Genomic DNA, 25555 nt, shown 5'->3' with positions numbered 1-25555 from the left:
CTTGCAAAGTTATCTCTCCCAGGTACCTGGATTGTGTGATAAGTATTTCTTTAGACTATACTTCAGCAGGAAGACAGAGAGGCTAAAAATGGGGGTTTTTCTTGTCACAAAACCAAAAAGCTTTTTAATCAATTGGCAACAATGTTTTATATATCATTACCTAAGGGATGGATTAATCTGACTCTGTTTTATCTCTGTTGAAATGCTCTACAGCACAAGCTTCCAGAAGATTGTTTGTTTAAGACACTGTCTTAAGAAAGATGTATCTGGGGAAGCATTTATCTTTTGCTGACTACAGGTGGAGTGTTGTAAGCTTTTAGATATTAAAGGTGAATCCTGTTCTAAGTAACTAAACTAACCAAATAATTTAAAGATGGGCATGGATCCTCCAGGACAGCAAAAAGGAATATAGTTCTTCCTCCAGGAAGCAAAGAATGATGACATTAGAAATTTAGTGCAATGTCAAACTCTTACTTTCTTCTCAAAGTCTGGAAGTTACTGGTTTCTGCAGCATGACATGCAGGGGGTCAGCGCTTCTACCAAAATTAATATGCATTCCTAGTGGAATATCTAAGAATAGGAAGTGCTTGTGAGATCAGCACGTTAGCATGTCAAATTGATTTCTGTTCTAATTCACATAGAATTCCAGATGCAACTCATTATTTGCCCTTCCATAACTCGTGTGCTGGCATCTCTGTGGCTACAGCCAGACAGGCAGGGCATGGAACGGCTCAGTCCTGCATCATCTCTTCATAAAGCTCGGGAGAAGGTGGTGAGGTTGTTCCTCAAAACCCAATCCCAGCACAGCAGAAGGCCTGGCCAAGGCTGCTGGCAGCAGGAGCTGCCCTGTGTGCCATGGTATGAGGATAGCAGGACTGCTTCAGCCTGAAGAGGCCACAGAACGAGGTTTCAGTGCTCACTCAGCCCTTTCAGCAGCCCCATTGCTTAGTGGGATGCTGAGACACTGGCACAAGTACGTACCCAGATTAATGCTGCAGGAAGGAAAATAATAAGGTCCAGTGCTCAGGCACTGGAATCAAACAGCAAAGCTACAGCTACCTTAGCCTCACACAGGCATAAGGAAGGAGACTCACTCCTTTCAAAGCTCTTTTTTACCTCTGTAGGGAATGCAGAGAAACACAGTTAAAAAATTGCTTCTTTCTCTCTTGCTGGGGCTGAGCAGATTGTCTCAGCAGTGCTTCCCGTGTTTGCCACGAAGAAAGCAAATCAGCACTAGGAAGTGAGTCATGATAACCTGGCATTGCTGAGCATAGCATTCCAGTGCAAAGCCAATGCACTAGAGCCTACACATAACAAATTCCAATAAAAAAATGATTGAAAACAATTCCTTTCAACAAAGAGTTAAACATCAGTGTGAAATAGAAAGGAACCTCTGCCAAAATTTTAAGTGCCTCTCAAGCATAAAAGCCCAAATACCCTACCTAAGCAATATCTTGGACCATTCTTATTCTTATCCAGAAACCCAGTGTGATAGAAATATAAATGACACATTGCTTCAGGTAACAAATTATTACAATATCATTGGTGTTATGCTTAAAAACCTGTTAAGGAACTTTAGGATCCATTGGTTTGCTACTATTTACAATAACTGTTAGTGCTATTTTTTTGCTCCTGTTACTCTTGAAAAGAGGAAAATATCTGCAAGATCACCATACTATTTTCTCCACCTACTGAACATCTGCAAGACTTGTTCCTTTATTCTTGGCTAATCTTTCCCAATTTTCTTAGCGTGCTTGTCACTTGAACTGTTCATCAAAAGGAAATATAATAAACCAAAAGAAAGCTACAAAATGTATTTATAAAGCCCCTCCCCCCCCCACTTCATTATAAACTGGTTTTTATAGTTATGCAAGAGAAACTTACATCATTCTCTGGCACATCAGTCACTGTATGATGAGGATCAGGATAATACTTCAAAAACTGGGCTACATAGGTCATGACAGACTTTTCATCTGGCTTTTCAACATCCACATCTAGACAAATAAAAACATGGAAAATTAAATTTTTAGCTGAATGGCATAAAATGCTGCTTAAATATCCAACCACCATGAAGCAGCACATCTGGCTTAAGACACACCAAGTAGTTAAACCTTTTTTAAGTTGAAAAATTCTTATTCAACTAGTATTAGGTACCTTCTGGGTCAAGGAGCCTTGGGATTCCTAGTTCTGCTTCTGCAATTGTGAAGGCTTCTTCCAGGTTTTCTCTATTTGACCTTCCCCTCACTTTCTCCATGTCCACTAAATCTGGGCGGATGGCATGGATAACAGAATGAAATGCAACACCACTCCTCCAACTTTGTCCAAAATCTTTGATTTCAATTCCAACTTGTCTAAAAAATATGAAAGGGAAAGAAGTTACAAACAACATCAGGACTACATGAAGTCGGGAGAGGCATGAATGCTCCTCCCAGGGGTTACCCATCATTAAACCTAAACCACTTGTTCCTGTAGTGCGCAGTTAGGTCGACTGCAGTCCCATCTACCCACTGCATAAACTCTGCCTCTGAAGATCCAAGTGTTTTTTATCATATACAAGATGTATTTGTCTCCAGTGGGCTTGCTAGTGCCAATAAACCACAAAGAAATGAGCACTGGAATGCCTGAACTTCTCGAAGTTGTATGACACACACAGAGTCTGTGGATGTACACAATTCCAATCACTATTATCTCCCTCCCTATAAATCTCACTCCATTAAAACTGCTGCAGTTCCATTAGGTACATCAGTATCATACAAATAAAATTAAAAAAACCCTGCACTAAACTTTTTTAAAAGGATAGCATGAATAGGGACATCACTGCTGTTTATGGGAAACTACAACAACTCAGATTTCTCTATGCTCCTATCAAAAGCATGAATGGCACTATAAATTCATATATTTAGAATACTTAATAAAACAGTTTATTTAAAAATAAACACAAATGATCCAGAAATAGTAATATACAATAAGAAAGTAGTCAGAACTGAATACACTTCCAAATCACTGCTTCTTTTACCAGCAGCTCTGAACGGTATGGCGATCCACAGAGAGCAAGATGATTTTTAACTTTTTCTGATCAAGCAAGCATCCTTTCAGGACACTAAGACACTAAGGTGGTCTTGCCATTGGGAGGTTCAAGCAACAGTAACTGAGTAGAGCCTCATTCAAACCTCACTGTGATCAGTCAAACACTTTCACTGACTTTAAGTTAGTAGCCCTGGCAAACAGTGCGAAGCAGGCCTAGGTGAAGTGTCCCAATAGGCATCACTCAGCTCCTTTTGGCATATTTTATCAACTCTTCCCAATAAAACTGACAGTTTAATTTATTAATCTATTTTCATTTTGTTTGTTTGCATGCCTGGAAATAGAAGCTGTTCACTTTCCATTGCCAGTGTCTTACCAACAACAGCGCAAAGGAAGAAATTCAAATTAGACAGCAGTGCACTATAAATGAATGTATTCTATCTCTGCAAAAGTCTTATCTTTGCAATTACATTTATTTTCTCTGAGGCACCATCCAGTAACTGACCATTTCCCCTCTATATTTTGCAAAATTGATGTCTTCAAATAGCAGTGATTCTTTCATTTGAGCAAATAAATCTATGGTATTTTACATCTCTGATTTTCTTATTGTGAAGAACAATATTCTTATTATATCAAAAGATACTACAGTATCTTTGATATAATTTATGAGGCGGTTAGTGCCTTTTTGAAAGCTGAAACAGCGTGGGATAATCTTACAGAATAAAGAAAAAAATTCTTAAATGAACTAGACAGTGCAATAAATAACTTCAAAACAACTTTCATTTTGAAGAATGAAGATTCAGGGCAATTTGTGTAAATAATATTTACATTGTATCAAAAAACTGCAGAGGGATATACATAACTTTTCACCACTTTCCTTTCAACAGCAAGAGCCAGAATTCAACGTTCCTACAAGCTTTCACAGAGGAATTCCTAATCAGTGTGGTACTGGCAGTGTCACATTGAGTGTTTTGGCAGCAGGACTAATGCACTGTCATTCAGACATCTAATTCCCCTTTCAGCTCCTCATTCTGTCAGACATAATCCCATTCATTAGTCAGAAATTGTAAAATATGATTGCATGCAAAATTAATGTAAATCATTACTTATTACTTGCTTTGTTCTACGGTGGTAACACTTAGCAGCCCCAGTTGTCAAAAAGAATGTGGTGAGGGGCTCTATAATTATATATAGAGGAAAGTACTAAATAAATAAAGAGCAAAAGGATGATCCCTGACTAAAAGAGCTTAGAATCTGAGCAAAAAGCTTTCACTTAAAATATAAAATCAGTTCATCTGTAGTTTACTCACTTTGCTGCTGTGTACTGTAACCATTTTAACAAAGCCTTCCTGGCACTTCCTTGGACCTTGGTTACCACCTTCCGTTTGCTTGGGGGACTTGCAGTTTCTGAGCTGACAACACTTTCCACAGAAGAAGCGCTGCTAGACAAGGGCTGCAGCTGTGGGAGGTTGCTTGTAAGCTCTTCAATCTGCAGGGAAAAAAAGTTAATGAACATTTTGTAGATAACCTTCTTGATTCACACCAGTTTCTTTAAAAATTTCCCAATACAACTGTCTAAATAAAGTTGGGCAGAAGCTAAAATTAACTGTGTTTTATTTAAGCATACATTAGAGGAGCTTTAGAAATACTAATGTATGTGCCCAGGTGATGGTCCTAAATTCAGAAGCACTAGGCATCTAACACTTATTGACTTCACACCCTACACTAGAAAAATATGCAAGTGTGCCATGTTATCTATTATAGCAAATTATCACCAAAATAGAAGACAATACCTTACATGTAGTTTAACTTCAGACTATAAAACAATCCACTACTTTCAGAGGAGTGTCATTCAATTAAAGAACAGCAGTGACCTCAATTATCTCATCTGGATAATTTTTTACTCCCTATCTTATTGTTGTGGCATAAATTCAATTGTATACAGAGGTACACAGAGGTACCTTGTGACGAAATAGTGAATGTACTGCAGGCAAAGTGCATTAAAAGTGCTTGCTGAGGGTGTAGGATGGTAATTATGCCTTTCATCAAATGAAAGTCTTGATTAACTTCAAGAACATTAATTTGAATAACAATTTGGTTCCTTAAAATGACAAAGCTATATCCAGAGGAAGTTGCAGGATTTTTTTAATGCTGTCATCTTAAAATCCAAAGTTGTCACATCACAGAATGAGTCTGCCAGAATAAGAACCACAGCTCTTATGGATCCCTGCTTTCAATCATGTTAAAATTATGGATCTTCCTGTGAGAACTAAAGGAAAGGTCAAAAAATGACAAAAATGACGCAGAGAACTGGAGTTTCAGTAAGACTGAGAAACACGATCTTCTCTCTTCATTTCAATGAGCTATAAATTAAAATGTCAATATCATTCTGACTAACTTTTACTCTGATGAACTCAGAACTACTGAGGCATCGCAGTGGTTGGTGCCGAGGACAACAGCATCCCTGAGCCATCACAAGGGAGCCAAAGAACCCCATAAACAAGAGCAATTAAATTAGTTGTTATTTTGAGTGTTGAACAGTGACTCACTTTGTTAACCCATATGGACAGGATTTAGAAGCCAGTTTTACCTCCCACCTAACTTCAACAGAATGCAAGTGATTTCTCCTCTACAAATTCAACCCTCTCTCAGCTAAATTTCATCCTTGCAAATACCTGCATCTGCCAGTGAAATCACCATGTTTACATGTATGGTCTGACAATAATTACTGACTGACATCCAGGGCACAGGAATTAGATGTTCAGCACAGTCACCACTGAGGTTGCTAAAGATACTTGTAACAAGAATGCACAATTCTCTTACTTTCCTCTTTTGCTATGTTGTATTCTTTAGAGAAAGCACAAGAATATATTTCAGTGATGAAGGAACTCTGTCCTAGGCAAAGACCAACCTATTCCACAGACAAGTATCTAATTTTATGCAATGTGAAGCACCATCACTTGTTGCTTTGTTCAGGATCAGATCCTCAGCAAATGACAAAGTGACTTAGCTACGGTGAAAGACTGGAACTACACTAGTTCATATAAAGTGATGATCTGAACAACTGCTTGAACAAGCAACTCTCTAGTATAAAAAATGTAGTACCTGAAAATACAAAATTATTGTCCACACCAAGCCAAGCACGATAGAAGGCCTGCCATCAGCAATATCAGTTGAGTTTATGTTGACAAGCTTAATCTATATAGAAAAGAAAATGCGTTACTATCACACACAAAGTATAGCAATTAGGAAATGCACTTCAAATAAGTTCTATATTTGAAATGCATTTCTGCAATCAAACAAGATTCTAAATTAAAAAACCCCAAATTTTCAGTAGTGCAATTTTACATTTAGACAATTATAATTTCACATTTAGAAAGGTTTTGCAAGTAATGGAAAACTTTTAAGACCAATCCATGCTATTATATGTAGAAAAAATAATTTCAAGCAGAAAGAAAAATGAAAATTAAATAGAAACACTGTACAAACCGGAGATCCTCTGTATACGGACTAGCATGAAAAGCAAAAGGAAAAATATGACACAAAAATAAACTTTAAATGATTAATTACTAGGTAAATGCATTAATCCATTTTTTAATGTAAAGAAAGCATATTTTTGGCCTATCTCACAATAAAATTTTATCAGGAGAAGAAAATAAACACTCTGCAACAGATTTTAAATTATGCAGGGATTTATTGATAAAGTTCTAAACCATGTGTAATGAAAAGAGACAAGTGAGTTTAAAAATAAAAATTTCAAAAGGAAAGGGGTGGAAAAAGCATAAAAAAAGAAACGGGAAGAAAGATTGCTAGGGTTCTCCTGCAAAGATCATTTTGTTGTAAAGGATATCACAACCACTGATTAAGGCCCCTTTGTGAGACAAGCCTAACAATAGCTCTTTTAAAAATAGAGTGGGAAAAAATTAGTTGTCCAAGGTCAAATGAAGTTTTTCAACAGAAATGGGAACAGATTTCATGGCTATTAACTCTCAACTGCTAATCCACAGTCTGAATAAAATATCACCCTAAAATAAATATGCAAGATAGAAGGAAATAAAGAGGGGAATGTATAATAAAAAACCATGTAGATAATGCTCTAGGAAATGAGATTAAACAAGCAGTATTGGAAAGTTAGCAACTCTGTTAGCACTTTTTTCCTCAGCAAAACTAAGAGTCAGACACCAATCATGATAAAAATATGAATGACTGCCAAAGTGCCCATCCACTACAAGCCTGTGCGAGGACAAAGGTTGTGGAAAAACCTTGGCGAGCAGTCTAAATAAAAGATGGAGAATGCCTTCAAGCAACCTCATTTGTCTCTCCAAAACAGGGAAAAACTGCATTTCTCTGAATAAGCAGTTGGAAATCCACTAGATAATGTCAAGTGCAAACAAAATGTTGTCCAGACCTCTAAGTTTTTTTCCAAAGTAAATCTGCACAGGCTGCTTTGGAAGAGGCAGAGCAGAAGTCCCTATAGTTCACATTTTTAATCCTCTCCACCCAGAACTTGACAAAACTCTATGAAAATTGACATTACTAGTTCCTCCACCAGTCAATAAGGGAAATTTTCTATTCCTGATCTTAAAAAATATACCCCATTCTCTCAGCTGGACCAATTCCAAGAAAAGCTTATCTTTTTCTAGAAAGTAAGGTTATTTTAGTACCTATTACAAATCAATAGACTTACAGGGACTCAGCTAAAGCTTCTGATTAGGCTTCTGTTCACAGAAGCACAGCCCATCTAGTCTAATTATTGAGTTTCCTTTATTTTATACACCATTAAGATGGATCTAGAACTAAAAATAAACTTTCCAGAACCACAAGAAAACCAATTTTGTCCAGAATAGTATCTGCTAATTGACAGCTGCAGCTCGTAGTGTAACAGGAGTATTAGCAGAAGTCTCTTTGGAGAGTGAAAACAGGAAGTTGATTTAGAGTGTAATAAGGTTTATTGATGGGAGAGCCCGCAGAGGAAGGAGATCCTGCCTGTGTTTGTTGCCCTTTGGGTACAGCCCAGAGATGGCATTCAGCTGCCGAAGAGGCATCTGCTGTCTGAACAGTATCCCCACCTCCTCTGGGAGGAGAAGGGTGACAGGCTGGACAGAGGCATCCTTTAGGCTGGATTCAGCTTCTGGAGCACTGCTATTGGCCCCTCTGATGCACCTGACACCCTGCATATTTCCAACTCCCTCTGGAAGAAGATCCAGGACATTAATACCGCTACTAAGATGAGTCTGGACAAAAATCCTGAGATACCAGGAGGAGAAACACAGAGCCCTGGCAATCTCTCCTGACCCTTGGCAGGGCTGGTTTTCCAGCTGCACTGCTATGGTATTTGTGGGATCCAAGAAGGGTCACCCACCACGCTGTGACATGGAAACTAAGGAAGTGGGGGGTTTTGCTCTTTGCCCCAGCCCTGCCTTATGCTTTGTATTAATAAATTATACTTCCTCAAATAGGTAGATGGTGAGCTAAAGTGGCCTTTTGCTTGAGAAATATATTTTTCTTTGCTTTGGTTATACACTTTCAATTTTAAAAAGTTCTCTTCCCAATTTATTTTTACCGGCATCTGCCAAGATAGTTTTCCACATAACATAGCTGTAATTAGGTCTAGATGTCAGAGAGCCAAAGATAGGGAAAGATTGCCAAAATCCAACAAATCCCAGTGAACAGTATTGTGCAGACTTAAAATTCATCAGGCGTAACATCTGCATTGACAAACACTGAAGTAAAATGCAGAAATTAGGGGACAAAATACCTACAATACAATGAAAAAATCCAGATTTGAGTCATTACAGTACACAGAGAAGTCAGGAAAAAGGGTAGAAATGCATTGCTTTTGTATGATATTCATATCTAGATGAAAATTAGTTTTTAAATTTTTGTTAAAATTTTTTGTTAAATTAAAAAATTATCATTTTTTTCTTTTCTAAAACAGCCACAGCACTGACTGTACCAGAACAAATCCAGGAATTTGTCCGAAGTCCTGGCAAGCTAATGAGGGGTCACATTGCCCTAAATTTTCATATCTGTAATTTCAGGGAATAGATTTTCACATGTAAAAGCTAGTGAAGACCAGAAATCTTTTTTTTTTTAAATTATAAATCAGTGTCTCTCCTGAACTAAAGTTCATTTTTTGCTAAAAGCAGCAACAGGGAAGCAGAGATCATGAGGAGCCAATAAGCACATTAAAACAAAAAAAAAAAAATCACCAAGGTGATCCATTATTAATTTAAAAAACAAAAAACAAAAAAGATAAGTCTCACCCTATGCATTGCCACATATTAGTGTTGAGTCTTACAATTTTTACTTTACAGCAGCTTTTAGACACTGTGTAGAAACTGAAGACTGCATACATAGCTCAGATTTTGGAGAATAAAAACAGATGGGTGGATACAAATCATACCCTTCTGGAGACAAAGAAAAAAAAGTAAAACCAGGGCTAAGTGCTACCATACCTACCCGTCTGCCTTCTAGAAACTTTAGAGCTGTGCCAATGTTGGCAACCCAGTGAATTCGCTTCAGCTGACGCCCCTGCTCACAAGGCTGAAAGAGAAAGAACCGATTAAACTTCAATTAGATTTATGCCTGTTTGCTTCAGAAACTGAACTTTCAGATTTATTGTCAATGTCTATGTGAAAACGCTCCTTGGAACAGTGAAGTTGTTGAATTGTACCTTTGCATATCCATCAGAGGGAGGACTGACAGACACAGGGGACGCAAGAGTGATAATGCCACTATAAAAAAAAGTTACATATGTCTTAATCTCAGGATGCAAACTGTTGGCTTCAGTCCGTGAACATCATTACATCAGAGAATTATTTTTTCTAATGTAAAACAACTACTATTTTTGTACACATGCAAACACACACATATATTATATGTCTGTATACATAAATGCATTTGAGAGAAGACAACATTCTCTCAGTGAAATATTTTTGCCTGCAACGTATAAGTCAAAGTGGTTGCTATATTTAAAATCAGTCTTCAATGAAGACGTTTTACCTAAGAATTTTTATCCCATATCTCTAGTACTTTATTGGCAATTAAAACCTCAGCTAAATTCCCATTGAACAATGAATTGCACTGATCTTAAGATACGTAGCCTAAAAACAGACAGATTTTTTTAATTCAATCAAGAACCTATGCTAGGTTTCTACTACTGGACAGTGTGAATAAATCCCCCATGGAATTTTATATTATAAGGTAAATGTGCAACTATTGTAATTTAAATTCCTGTTCATGATGTAACAAATGGCTTTAACAAAGGCCTACTATAAATTCTGAATCCCTCTTGCAGTTACTACAGGATATCATATGCTGGTACACATAACCTTTAAGTTCACCAGACACTATTCTTGTTTTGGCATATTTCTTGTCTTTCCCCAATTAATACAGGCAGAATACAATCCAGTGAATTTCACTGCAACAGGTGCCACCACTAAAATTCTTTTCCTGTTTTACTACTTCTGGTTTGCCACAAGAGGGAGGCTTTCTGTCTCAGACTAACAGAAACTGAAAGAGATATATTTCAATGGAGCAGAAACACACTGGAAAGTACAGCTTTATCCCTTTTCACAGTAAAATCACTTTTACAGTTTGATTTACTGCCTAATTTTGGGGTTCATCTGCAATCAAAACAGAGGTGAAATATGAAAAGGAGAGCAAACTGCCTGAATGTGAAGGAGCCTGTTACACCTGAGCCCTGGAGCCACCTGAGTGACAGACTGCACTGCTCCTTCAAATGCTGCCACCTGATCTGCAAACTGGTTTGGGGAAAGTCAAAGCCCTCAGCCTAAAATCCTTTCATTTTTCTCCTCCATGCACAAAACTAGCTTGCCTCCCAAAGGACAGCCTATTTGCTGTGTGCACACCATCCTCTCTTTACATAACTTGGCTGTGAAAAAGCCATTTGGCATCATTTAAGGCTCTTTACAGTAGCAGAGCAACTGTCAAGGCAAATGGATATAAGCCCACATGAAATTTGAGGAGCTTGTTTGAGGTTTTTTTTGAGACAAAAAATTTAACAGGAGAAGTCTCATTTTTTTTCAAGATGCATAGAAGTAACTTGTAGTTTAAACCCTGATTGTGTCATAGCAGCAAAATCCAGATGAACTGCAAAGACTAATACAAATAAGAAATTTTTATGAGCTGCATGGCAAAATTAATAAAAAATGCATGCAATCAAGCATGCTTGCAATAATCTGTTAAAATGATTTGTAATCAGATAATCTATTCAGTGAAAAACTTATTTTCCTATGAAGGAGTAAGATTTTTTAGAGTAGAGAAATATAGAAACTTAGAAAATTGTATCCCACAGAAGTCATGTAACAATCTTGTACAAAGAAGAAGAAGGTTTTTGTAGAAGGAAGAACTTACCAGCTTCTGCCCTGAAAGAACCTCCAGAAGGGCAATTAGCATTACCCCATCTTTGATATCTTCAAACAGGTCATTCACCAGCATGGGAGGATTGCGCTGAAAAGGGAGAAGGTTTCAGATATCATAAAGGCTCAGCAGTATTGCATCCTAATTCCAGTCCTCTTGAACAGAAACCCAAAGAGAGTGGCTGGTCCCCTTCTTTGTATTTTATAATTTTTAACGTCAACATATCCTTTAACCACTGCTTTGCCACCACATTGTTTACTTAGCATTTCTGGCACAGGATTGTAAAATTTTGTGGATTTCTGCAACTGATGATACAAAGGAAAAAACCTCCTGGCCCCTGCAACAAGCAGAGAAACAAACCAACAGCTGTCTCTGGTTCTACAAAATACACACAATTTACAAATGTACTGTTATAGTCACATTTCAATCCATCAGATTATTTTCCCTTGTGCTAAGTATTTCACAGAAATTTCACTCTCTCAGTCCAAGCAATAGGAGGAGCTGTATGAAGGGAAAATCCCTAGAGTAGCATAGCAGGCTGAGTGATGCTGCCACTTCTCACAGCTGACAGTTGTTACACTGAATTGCTGTGTTTCCTCTCCTCTCCTCCAGCCTTGCAGGCTTTGGGTGCTGTCAGCGCTGTCTCAGCTCTTACTTAGCCCAAATTGCTTACCAAATGTCTTTACCTTCACAAGAACAACAATGACAATACTCAACAATATGTAAACAGATGATATTTTAGAAATTTTAAATAACAAGGTCACATAATAAAGCTCTGTGTTCTTAAATGCACACCAGTTTGTGGAATTATGGCTCTCAGCTGGTCAGTAGTTTAATGATCACAAAATGTCTCCCAGAAGCAAAAAGTTTAAACTTAGTCCAGCTGAAAAGGCACCCTGCAGCTTCCATCAGCTTTTGAGAATTCATACACCTTATGATGATGATGATAATAATAAAAATAATGATATTAATACTAATACCTGTTCATTCACTAAAATTACAATGAGACTACAAAATTCTTGAAAGTACTTTAGGTTTAATAATTTGCTTTTGGGGTACTTGTTAAAAGAAGTGCTTGCACAACAAATTATTTATTACTTTTTTGTGCAGAAATAGAGATTTGAAAAGATTAATCTAACAAATTAAACATTGTTTTTGAAAAGGTCAAACTGCAGTAACAAATTAGGAGAAAGAAAAAAAATTCCAGCTCCCCAAATAAAAAAAATAAATGCTCAGCTTGGATAAAATAGTATTTCAATGAAACATAATTTTGGCATAAAGTGAAAAAAGAACCCTGCTGGAAGTAGATTTCATCTCAGATTTGACATGCTCTAAAAGTCACACTAATAGAAGAGCCTGTATTTTCATGTATATAAAATAAAGTAGCATTACAACTCATTATGAGGGTATATTAAGTCATAGTTCTTTTTGATTTCCTAGCAAAGCAATAGATAATTCTCCTCCTTGGATCATGTTCTTCCTTAATATAACACCAAAGAAATCAATGAAGCAAGTGGGTCACTGAAGATTAATTTGTCCCAGTCTTGCATCACAGGCAGTTGATACAAATGCAATTAATTTTCCTCACCTTCTATGCTATCATTTCCTGTTTGAAGCTTGGAGCAGCTTTGGTTTTATCAGTATTACCACATGACAAAACACTGAAGAATTCTGTGCTAAAATAATTCAGCCATAAAGACAAGAGGATTACAGCAGCTGCCATCCTAATCCAACAGGAGGTAAAGGCCTGAAAAAAAACACCTATTCAAAGGCCCCAATAGTGAGGTTTGTCTCTTGAAATTGAGTCTATACCCATGAAGAGAGATGGGCTTCTTAGAGTGGGCAATTTAGGATACATTTAGATTGAAGAGTAAGTGATATTTACAATACCCCATAATGGTGCCCATAATGTGCTTGCTAGACAAACTTTTTGAGCATACCACAGCTCCCTTCTCACTTGTGTGCTTTGGTATCCTTACCCACAAATAGAGGTAGAGGTCAGAAATTGTCTCATCCCTACATGAAAAGCCTAAAGTCATCTGGAGTTCATCTGCAAAGCAAGTCTGGGAAGCACTTCAGTTTTCCCCAGTGTATAGCTTCACTCTGTAGTTAAAACCTCTGATTACCCAAGCCAAACTCCTGCTCTGAACCACCAGAGTGGTGGTATTGACAAAATACTGCCACAGGGGTGGCATTCAGTGGTACTGACAGAAGCTATAAACACTGGGTTTACACCCCAACTGAGGCTTGGTACCATGGTAAGGCAGTGAAAGCATCCCAAGAAAATTAACATCAACAGTACTTTCTACTTGAATCAAACATTGGTTTGGGGAAAAACAGCTGTAGAGACAGCACTGAATAAGATGAAAAGCAGAAAAGAAACCATCAAGCACTGAAGTTGGCAAGAAGTCCTGCTCTGAAGTGTGAGAATCACAACTGTCCTTAACTCAGCAAGCTGAAATGCAATTTTTATTGCTGGAAGCTGGCACAATTACAAACAATGCCAGTGTTTAGCAGCACACACCATGGATGTTACACCCATAAAACTGGATCTTTACTCCAATAAAACTGGATTTTTACACCAATAAAACTGGAACAGAAGGCAGCTACAATACCTGTGTCAGAAGATGCCCCGTATAAGACCCCTCTAATATGGAAATTTAGTTATTTTTTATTATTTATGTAGACTGCCAGAAATGTTCTCAGTAATACACTATATAATATACTGCTTTACACTACCCTGAAGATATTAACACTGCTTTACACTACCCTGAAGATGTTAACACCTAATTACAAGGAGGTTACAGTCTCATCATGTTTCATAAATCACCTTTTTTTTTTTAACTACTCTACTTTGGGCACATAGGCATGGAATTTAGATGATGATGATTGTGATGATGATGATTATTATTTCAGTCACTGAGTTATATTTCTAGTGGCATATATAGAAAAATAGAGTCCTCTTTTACACAAGCATAGATATCAACCTTATCCCTCATGTTGATACACACAGGAGCTAATACTGAGAAGTTTACATGTACTTATTTATTATATCTGGACCATTGCACAGCATGGCTTAAGCTACTTAAATGTTTTCTAGCAGATTTTCCATTGATATTAACACATTTTCTGTTGGAATAGGGAAATACCTACTCGTTGGCTGCATATATAATGAATGAAGTAAAAGATGAAGATGAACTCTGATTATTAGCCTCCAGAGAGGAAAGGTTTGGGTTTTTTTTAAGCTTTTTTAAAGCTTCAATATATTCACTTAGAATATATCGAAAATGTTCTTATTGATTCAGACTTAACAACTTTTCACTTAGTTCCTTAATGCACTGCCAAAATACTAACTGCAAATTAGTAAAAGCAAGGAAATAAAATTAACTTAAATTTTTGCAATTCTAAAATGTTGAATGTACTTCAGATTTTGGCTTTTTGTACATAAGGGTATAGCTCTAGCCATGCAATCAGCTGCAACGATCCTAATACACTGTATTTTGAATGTTGGAAAGCCTGTGCAAAGAATTCTCCTATAATAGTAAAGAAAAGCCTTCAATTATAAACTTTTGGAACAAAATGTATTGGCAAAAGTCAGAATATACTTCAATGAATAATGAGACATTAAATCTGACCAACTTGTAAGGTGGTCCACACTACGATTTCAGGTGCCTCAGTACTTGATCAAGCTTTTTAGCCAGCTTCTTCAAGAAAAAAACCCAGCAAATGCAGATTAATGATCTGCTACACATTGCATTGCATGAATGCTGCTCAAGACTCCTTTATTGCAGTTTATCAAATCACAGTAGTGCAGTCTATAGTGAAAATTATATTTAGGGACAATCATGTCCCAAGGAAGGGATCACACTCAGAACAAGGAAATTCATGTGATCCTTAGGAGGAATACAAATTAAATGAGAATGAATCTTCAAGGCTAATAAACTAGATTTTTGTCATATTAAATATTTATTTAAATAGCTGTATTAGAACTGATCATAAATTGAAACTTTGGAAGAAATGCTTTGCAAAAACTTGTTGCTCTTAAAACTTGTCTAATTTGCTGTAGTCTCCAGGAAATATTCTTAATAACCTAAAGAACTGAACATTGGTACATATAAAAAAAAAATTTGACTGATAAGCCTCAAAAAAAGATTTTTAGTAGACCTGCAATCTTTGAAATTCCTCTGCATATGCAGTAAAATAAGTTTTGTAAAATCCAAACTTCAGATATGGAACAAACATCTATTTGCTAAGCTTTACTCTTTTATTGCAAGACTTTTTCCTGCACTTAATTTCTCATTTGCATCTTTTCTACAGGAGTCTTTTCCTCGCACCCTGCACTTAAATTCTCTAATGAATAAATCATACTATACAAATAACAACATTTGCATCATAATGAATGCCAATGAAGACATTGAATACTATTTTTGCTACATTAATTTTCAAATAATCTTTCAAAGACTGCTGAAGAAGTGCATGAAAATCTATCCACATGCACAAAAAGGAACAAATCTATGTAACTGCTGAATTTGTCTCTGCAGGGAAATATATGTGAGAACAGCAAGGACAATGTAAAGTTTCCATTACTCTGTAATAGCTGGACCCCTGCTCTGGCACAATTTACTTCCTAAATCCATATGAATGTTTTCACAGTCCTTGCTGTTAGGGACTCCTCTAATTACTAAAGCCAAGCCACTCAATCCTAAGTTTTGCATTATTCATTTCATTGTCAAATTAATTTAGCATTCATGGTTTAGCATTAGAGGTTATATGCAATACTAGCTGAAAACACATAGTAACTGTTGAAGCAAGACACTACCAGTCAGATTTTCCTCATTATGCAGTCAAGGTGTACAGTAGCTTATTTTGTTTTTCCTGTGTCAGTGACAAGGATACTGGGAGCCTCTGTTTTCCCACTTGAAAAGGACCAAAAGGACAAGACTCAGTTAATGATGAAAACTGATGAGGTTCATCAAAGACCAAGTTACATTTAAATTTTAAGAACCAGCTAACATCATGGACAGCACTTTGTGTGAGAGCTCCGAGTCTTGATACACCTGTTTCTTTTTCTTCCTTTCTTTGCTATGAAAGATATAATTTTGCAGTTTCAAAAGCTTTAACATGAGGCTTAATGTCCAGGTTTAATTCAGCATTATATAAATATTGCATCAATAAAATTAAAAATTTTCATCCATTCTTAGTTTTATTTTTAATTTCTATCCATCCTCTGCTTTTGTTTTTTATATGTGTGCATCCTCTTAATAGAAACACAAAATTAATAGTAATTTCTTTCAGTATGTATTTGTTGTTCACTCTATCAGTGAGTTTTACTTTGGTGAGTATAAATACTAAAATTATCCCTACACCTGGGAACAAAAATGTTGTTTGATTGGATTAAACTGATTTACAGTCTGTGTCTCAAATTTTGAAACTAATATTGCCCCAAACTTTCATGAAAGATGAGAGAGGCAATAAAAAGCACATGCCTTAGCTGTTAAAGAAAGTGATATATTTTTCATCCTCTATACTCATCTAATACCCTACCTCAAAAATTGGCATAGGTAATGAAATAAAAAATATTTAAGTAGTTGCTGTTCTGAATGCAAGTAATGTCTCCTTTTTGAAATATTTGGCATAAATTTGTTATGTATTTTAAATTTAGATTTTGAAAAGATGCTTCAAAAGATAATTGGAAGCATACTCAAATTATGTCTATACTTTGAAGCTGAGATTAAGAAGAGGAAAGACAGTTCTACAACCATAGAAAAATAATTTTAAATCATATGGAATCAAAAAACTTGTCCTATTACACATGCATATCACATTTATCATTAGTAGAACTGCACAGATGCACAAAAATTCAAAAGAATGCCCAGAAATTAGACCACATTAATTTCAAAGATTATGACCCAATTTCTGCAAGTGGCTGGCAGAGAAAACATGATTTCCAGTTGATGAGTCTCACCAGATTACTGCTCAGAATCACAGAACAGAGACAGCTGGGCTTTGGGAGACAGCAGAGGGACAGATGCAGCCTTGTGCTAACAGCTCACCCAAAATGAAGTTGCATCACACTACCTGCTAGTTAGCACACTTGCAGGCCTTTCCTCTCTGTTCATCCCCTCTGGGTGAGGCCACAGCTTGCACCAGGGCTGTTTTACCTCCATCTTTTGAGCTGTCCCATAATTAGCTGATGCCAAGGTCCTTTACTTGTCCTCTGCTTGTGAAAGAAACTTGAAATGCAAAACATAATCTTACAAAGGTAGCATTCTATCACAAGAGTGAAAGAGAATAAAAAATGCACACCTTTCTCCTATTGCCTTTCATAAAATTCAGTCCATAGAATCATAAAACTATTTAGGCTGGAAAATTGCTTTAAAATCAAGTCCAACATTAACCTAACACTGACATGTCTGCCACTAAGCCATGGCCCAAAGTGCCACATCTGCACCTCTTTTAAATACCTCCAGGGATGATGATTCAATCACTTTCATAGGCAACTAATTCCAGTGCCTGACATCCCTTTTGGTGAAGAAATTTCAGCAATAGTCTCATTTCATTTATCTGTTTTGCTCATTAGTATTTATTTGTACCCATCTTTTCAAACCCATTCCTAATATTCAATAGCCAAAAATAAGTGGTTAAATGTACTTGATAGTCTTAGTTATTGAATTAGTTTCTGTTTCAGTTAGAGCATGACTTTTTAGATGAAAGACATACACTAAGATCTTTGAGACGAGCAGGGAAGAATCTTTTACTCCTAGCAAACCCTGACAATCACATCCTGCCTTATGTTCCCATGCTAGAAATTGGTCTTGGTTCTACCTAAAATAATCAAATCACTTCTGTAATTCCATTTATTTCAAATCACTACTCCTCACAATATGAGAAACTGCTCCTTTTTAGACCCTCCTTTGCTCTACTCCATCAACACAATATAAGGATGACAACTCTACTTAAGTAGCTTCCTTTCCTTTGCTACCTCCAAACCATCTTTCAAATCACTACAGTAAAACCCCATCAATCTTTGCATAGTTACCATAAATTTCTCCTGCTTTTGAAGTTTCATGAAGTACTTATTTTTCAAAACCCCTCAAACTTGTTTATGATGAAACAGTTCTTTAGACAGCCATGGTGTTAAGAGTAACACATACCCTAACTACAGTTTTCTCTTATTTCCTCCTATTCCTTTTCTCATTAATAATTTTATGAGATTATCAAAAATGGCAATGAAAGGAAAGAAATACAGAGTTTTCCAAGAGCAGCAAAGAGACAGAGAGACAATTTGACATGAATTTACTGTGAATTTGGAATGCATATACTGAGTCAAATGTAGCATAGTGTTTCTGGATCAATGGTGAGACACAAAGGCAAAATTCAAACCATCTTCCTTCTGTCTACCCCTTTTTCTCTTGGTTTAGCTTCACTCCCTCACTCCCAGCTCCTTTACTCTCCCAGTGGTGCAGCATCTATTGCTGTTTCCCTGCTCTAAGTTTAGGCCAGCACTTCACAGTGTTCCTCACCAGTACCAGACCAGTAGATGCTCCACTTTTTATTGGGTCAAAGATGAGAGAAGAATGCAGACAGTGCTGCCTAAAAGTGGGTCTCCTTCCAGGATTTTTCCATATCACATTTCAAAGGCTTCCAGACAATGCAGATCTTACATATCTCCAGTTTCTTTTGAAACAATCAAAACCACAACAACCCTTTACATAACTCAAATAGCCTAAATATTGAAATTTTGAGTTAAAAGTCAGAACATGAGTGCAAGGGGAGTCCTGGGCACTTCAGAGACCCACCTGCATTTCCTACAGTTGTGATTAACTGGGAAAACAGATTTCCACTTACATATTTCCAAAAACCTAACTAACAAAGTTTTAAGAGCTTATGCTTTAAACACCTAAGAATTTGAATGTCATGGGTCATTTTAATTGAGTCTAATTTCTATAAACAGTGATTCCCTTTGGCAGCATAACTGTGAGAATGGGAAGGAGAGCCAGATGATCTGGCTTAGGCAGTGAGGCAAACGTGCTGAAAGCCATCAATAAAAGTACTACAGACAGCTTTCCTGCTGAAGTGTGAATTAAGACAAATCAGTTACTACAAGTAATTAGAAGGTACCTAAAAGTCAGGGGTGCCGCTGCCCAACTGCCTGGTTTCGATGTGTTTGATCAGTCTTTACAGTATCAGGCCCATTAAGGAACTACACACCTAGATCATGCAAGACAAAAGGTTCATCTGAGTTCTCATGGCCCAAATGGACTACAAGAGCAGGAAACATACACAAATCCCAATCCATGGCAATATCTCTTAGTGGTTGCCACCACTACTTTGTCTCTTGCCAAGGATTAGTCTGTAGAAGACTAGGGAATTATCATGACATGCACACACACACTCATAATACCTAACAATATGGTATAGATAACCTACCTAATAGTTCTACTTTTCCATAATTATCAGATTATTATTAATAATACAACACAATTAAGAAATAGATGAACATGAAATAAGAGTTGTTTTTTTCCTCTAACACTCGTTCACAGCCCCCATAGTTGATGCTTTAGCAAACACTGAATGCCTTTTAATTTCAGTTGAAGTAAACAGAACATAGTGCTTAAGTGCTCTCCCACATGGGGGGCTTTTCCAAAAGACAATATGGGGACAGACCTCATTTCCAGTGAGAATCCATTGCCAAGAAGTCCTGAAAGTAATCTTGCTCTTGTATTCTACAATGCCAGTGTAGTTAATTTCACAGCAAGTTCTTCCATTACATTCCTCAACAATGTAAATAAATATTGCTGCTCTACCATATTGTCTTGTCAGATCAAATCACACGATTCAGCATTATATGGGCTTCCTGCTTTGCTCAGCTCATTTTTGGGGGCATTTTTTGCCTTACACAGAAGTTCCTTACACAAAAGTTAAAACAGTGCTGTTACATCCATTCTTTACTCAATTTTAGTGATCATTAATCTTCAGGCTTAAATATACACACTTCAAAAAGCTGCTCTTGGAGTTTAACAATTTTAATTTATTGGACTAATTGATAACTATGATTAGAGCTGTGTTGTGTGAAAACTCCAGGAATGCCAAAGTGAATCTCACTGCTTATGTTTTCAGATAAGGTTAGTACCAATTGTAGTACCAATACTTTTAAACTGTGTGTAAATCACAGTCTTTACTCTTCTAAAGGCAAAACCGTGAGTTTTAAGTTGTGTTAAGAAGAAGCAACAATAGTTTGATGACAAATCTCACTATACATCAGATAATTAATTCACCACTGGATTCATGAAGCACTACTTATGTGTGTAATCAGATCAAACTACACAAGACATAATATATTAGAATTAAGTTGTGTGCAATAAGTCCAGTATTTCCATTTCATAGAAAGCAGTTTCAGCTGTTTCCTCTGGCTGAAGTACCAGGTACTGTGCTACTTTTCAGTTCTGGCCAAAGAAGCTGGGTGGTGGCCTCTGGACTTGCAGTTGTACAGATGACCATTATCATGCTGAGATTCATCCCCACAGTGTGCAGATGAGGAGGATCCTTTTTTAACTTCAGGAAATACTGCTCCAAGAAATCTGACACATTCTATGCTCCTGGGTTGCATAGGCATACATTAAAAGTTTTGATTAAAAAAAAAAAAAGTTTCAAAGCCATGTGTTACCTTAGCCAGATGAGTATTGATCCATTTTGTGAAAGTCCGTTTCTGCACTGACTCTTGCTCATCTGAGAATAAAAGGAAATCAGTTTGATTAGATGTCACTGGATACTTTTCAGATTTACATGGTGGAAGAGTAAAATTTCCTACTGACAACAAATGTATTCTGCACTTGCCAGAAATAACTCCTATATTTTATTGAGACAGTCAATTTTGCCTCTAAATACTCTTAAGAAATACTTCTTATTATTACAGTAATGTTCTGATACCCAACTATTTGAAGAGTTTCAAAGCAAAGTTCAAGTCTTAACAAGATAATGACGAGAAAGACCCAATTTAAAATCTAAATGTCAAGACAAATTTGAATTCTAAATCCATACCATACTTACCCAAGGTCTGAGCACCTAGAACTTCTCTATACTTTTTAACTAGGACCCACATCTCCCACAGCCAAGCTGCTTTTATGAAAGAAAGTCAGCTAGGGACTTAGAAAAAAAATACTTCTTAGCATATGTATTTGAAAACGTTTAGAATGCTGAATTAAAGATTTGAAATTGCATTACCAAATTTATTTGTCCCCTGGGAGATCCTGCTGGGAAGGAGCCATTAGCTAGTTCAGGCAGTTTCTACATCACTACTTACTAGGTCCCTTAGTCCTGTCTTGAAGCACTTGTCTGGTTATAGTGCATTTCCCTGACTGTCAGATTGTCCCTGAGGGACAGCTGCCAGATGCACAGATAAAAATAGCTCCCAAATGAGCTCCTCCAGCTTCAGCAGCAAGGGTCACAGCAGCGGAGGGAAGAGAAGAGCATCACAGCATTATAACCAATCCACAAAGTCCTGCCCCTTTCTTGTGGGCAATCAGTTTTGACACATGGAATAATTTCACAGCAGAGGTATTCAAGTATTTACAACAGAGATTTTTGTTTCAAAAATAGGAGGAAATATCTATTTCATAGAAAAACAGATCATGTTATTACCATTATCAGTTCTGAATGAACACCTTCAATTCCCAATAGAAAATTCAAATAAATACAACTGCTGTTTGATATTTACTTTTCATAAGAATATGCACATATGCCAAAACCTACAGATGGAATATCTAATTTCAGCTTCTGCATTTGCTAGTAACTTGTGCAGCACTGAACAGCATTTTTCCTATTCCACATCTGTACAACTAAAATGGAATATTCTTTAACACTCATTAAAGTTCTGGAATAGGTAACTACTAAGCTTGTTGCATTCCTAGCAATAAACTCCCTAATTTACACTCATGCAATGCTGCTTCACAATTAGGGTACATAGGGATAGAAATCACCACACAAAATTCATAGGTCAAAATGTTCTCTTCAGTTGGTCAGTGACCATATACAAGCTCCCCAAAAATGTCTGTGCAATATAATTCAGGAATATTTCCTTTATATATAAATACCATCTCCCATATAAGAAATACAAGAGGAAAAAAAGATACCTACACTCATCAGCATCTATTACTAGATTATCACATGCTAGATTATCACACTTTATGCCTAAGAAAATAATTCTACATTTTATAGTTTCCTTTGATATCATTGGGCAGGCAGGATGACTTTTTTTTTTTTTTTAAATTTATTGCATACTCAGAATCTACTTGTTGCAGTCATGGGCAAGTTATGAAAAATATCACTAAGATACTGCAGCATGCTTCATTCCACACTGGCTATTTTTTGCAGGGAGATGTCTTGACTTTGTATGTGACAATTGTTTCCACATTCTGAAAAACAGACTTCTCACTGCATGGTTGTGAACTCCATGAACAAGCTTTCCTTTTGACACACAGTAAATGTCAGCTGTGATCTGCAATTACATATATAGGTAGCCAAATTATTTCCATGGAAGTACTTGTACACTTCCACTGGGTTGTGTGTGAATAGGTGTAGGGATAGAGATCAAGCACACACAGAATTAATTTCTGCCTTAATTCACACCTCTGTGATGTAAAAATCTCCCCAGCAACCCTGATACAAAAAGGCGTGCCAAAAGAAATAAACCAGAACTTCAGAAGTTAAACTTCTCATCAATTAAATGAGTGAAAATGATTCCATAATTTGTAGTTCCAGTGCAACTTGGTGATTGAAGAAACAGCCTTCTGAAAAAAACTGGAAATCAGACAACCAGCTTCCAGCTTCTAAATAGGCACTTTACAAGCAGAAGACACACAGAGTTTCAGTCATACCAAAAAACAGCAGAAATAGCCCTTCTAAATAACCTGCTTCAAGGCAATTTATGCGAGCAATATATTCTTTATGTGCCCAACTGGAACTACTGAATAAAGTTTCCTTGGTTCTAGCATTTATTTTGTATAGGCTTAAAAGGAACAGATTTAAGCACTGTAAAATCTATGTCTCAACATAACACAAGCAGTGGATTGATTTTTAAAATTCCATTGTAAATATGCTTTTAAAAATTTACCTGAAAGCAATTGTGTTATTTTCATTGATTAAATTCTCTGCACAGGTACTGCTTATTTATACCCACAAAACCTGTGTGTCACACAGCCTCTTACACTCTCCCCACTCATAGGTCAAAAGGGCTGTCAGCAAACAAGGGCTATCAGCTCCATATTCTCAACACTTACCCTGCTGGCACTGAAAGAATTCAGGAAGCACATTCAATGACAGCACATTTCTGCCACCAGCACCTTTATAGTGAGCCATAGGCACTGCTGCTGCTGCTGCTGCTGTGGATGCTGCTTCTCCTACTGCTGCTGCTGTGGATGGTTGCTGTGGCTTCTACCCCTCTCTCCTGTGCAGCGTTTCTTCAGGATACAGCCAGAAGTAATTTTTCAACAATGATCCAATTTCTTTCCCTCACTGGAAATGCAGGCCTCTTACAAAAATCCCTCCACCATCTCTTATCTGAGAATTCATATGAAGCCAAACCTTAAAAACATCCTTATATGTTCTTGCAGAGAGGCAACAGCCAGACAAAGCCAGCTGTATTGGAAGCAGCAGCTCTGCTGGTCTCACTGCCATCATCCTTCTCCACTGTTTTTCTGTGGAAAGATTTTATTATCCCAGCACCAGCCAATCCGCTGGCAGAAATCTCTGATGTCAAGAGCCTGAATAATTCATCCAGGGACCGTGACAACCCAACTACACTGCTGATATCCTAAAGCAAAAAGATGCGTGCAAAAATTGATGCAGCTTTCTCACCAGTGCTTTTTTAACAACATTGTGTTCAGTAAGAAAAAAAGGTTGAATGGCACAGACCTTCTTCTCTTGGTTGTCACACATATAAAGGAAAACAGCTTTTAAAAACAACCACTTAGGTTCACTGCATGCTCCTGTGAGACAGAGATGTCCTTCAGCTTTGCAACTGGAAGAAATAGTAAGCAATGAATTTTAATAGATATGTAGGCCACTTAGCTTTGAATAATGTATTTGATTTGTTGTACAAGGGGCACGAAACAGACGTAAGGATGCTGAGAATTTTTGGAGTGTGCCTAGATCAGTCTGAAACATACTCAAATTTCTGATAATATGCAGTACTTTCCATTTCATTAAGTCAGAGCACTTGAACAGATATTTTTTCCTCTGGTAAAATGAAGGCAGATATGAAACATTATTTGTGGAGATTCATACGTTATTCCCCTACAGGGGCCAACAGAGTAACACACACTATTGAAATGAGAATAAAAAGGCTCACTTTTACTATGCTATTATTGTAAATGTATCATTATAGAGACCAAATACAAATTTCTCTTTCTGTAAAACACAAGGACTCCGACAATATGATTCTGCATCTGAAAGAAATGTTGCAAGAAAGCTACCTTTTATCAAATATCTTCTTTGAATTGGCTGGAAATGTCTTCATACTTTTACAAACCCTTTCTCTACTAAAGTGTCACCAACAGGCCTCTTTTCTACAAGAATTTTTTGGTTAGGCAAAAAAAGACAAATTGAATATGGTTACTTTAAAACATTTAGAACAAATTATTTGGATCAATGAACACAACCAACTATGGATCTTCAGAGAGTCATGAAGATGCTGATGGAATGTTCACCATGCATACTTTTACTAATGTCTGCTATCCTGCTGACAGGTGTGTACTGTGCAGCAGCAGATGGCACATCAAGCCAGCCTGGTGCTTGGGGATGGGACAGTGCAGGGTGGTAAACACTGGGTTCTGCTTTAAGGCAACACAAGAAGGAGGCTTATGCCACAACACAGTCAAGTTCACACATGTCTAATAAAAGCATCTTGATTGATTCTCACAGACTGAAAAACGTGAAGATTTGTTTTGTTTCTTGCAAGTTCCTCACAGCTCATTTTCAGTAATTTTTTTGCTTTCTTTGGTTTTGATAGTTCTGCAATAAAAACATCAAAGAGCTTTTTGCCTTATTTTGTTTTCCAGGTTTATCTCATTCTGCCAAATCAACCTGTAAGTACAGAAAAGTGTCCCAAAACAGCTGCCGTGTTTCAATGTCCCAGTAAAAAACACAG

General features: G+C 36.9%; 1 protein-coding gene across 1 annotated transcript in view; it reads right to left on the bottom strand.

Moving 5' to 3' along the window:
• Positions 1-25555, bottom strand: part of SYNE1 (spectrin repeat containing nuclear envelope protein 1) — a 290126-nt gene that overhangs the window by 218820 nt on the left and 45751 nt on the right. Inside the window, exons 3-9 of the mRNA XM_059841964.1 lie at positions 21077-21138; positions 11404-11499; positions 9487-9570; positions 6130-6222; positions 4335-4513; positions 2155-2351; positions 1885-1994 (exon numbers count right to left, since the gene is read on the bottom strand). Of these exons, the coding sequence (XP_059697947.1) occupies positions 1885-1994; positions 2155-2351; positions 4335-4513; positions 6130-6222; positions 9487-9570; positions 11404-11499; positions 21077-21138 (821 nt within the window). The remainder of the gene's footprint in view (positions 1-1884; positions 1995-2154; positions 2352-4334; positions 4514-6129; positions 6223-9486; positions 9571-11403; positions 11500-21076; positions 21139-25555) is intronic.

Source organism: Haemorhous mexicanus, chromosome 3, assembly GCF_027477595.1.
Source record: "Haemorhous mexicanus isolate bHaeMex1 chromosome 3, bHaeMex1.pri, whole genome shotgun sequence".
NCBI classification, from domain to species: Eukaryota; Metazoa; Chordata; class Aves; order Passeriformes; family Fringillidae; genus Haemorhous; species Haemorhous mexicanus.
The sequence above is the reverse complement of the archived record's forward strand: the minus strand, read 5'-3'. Positions and strand labels throughout refer to the sequence as shown.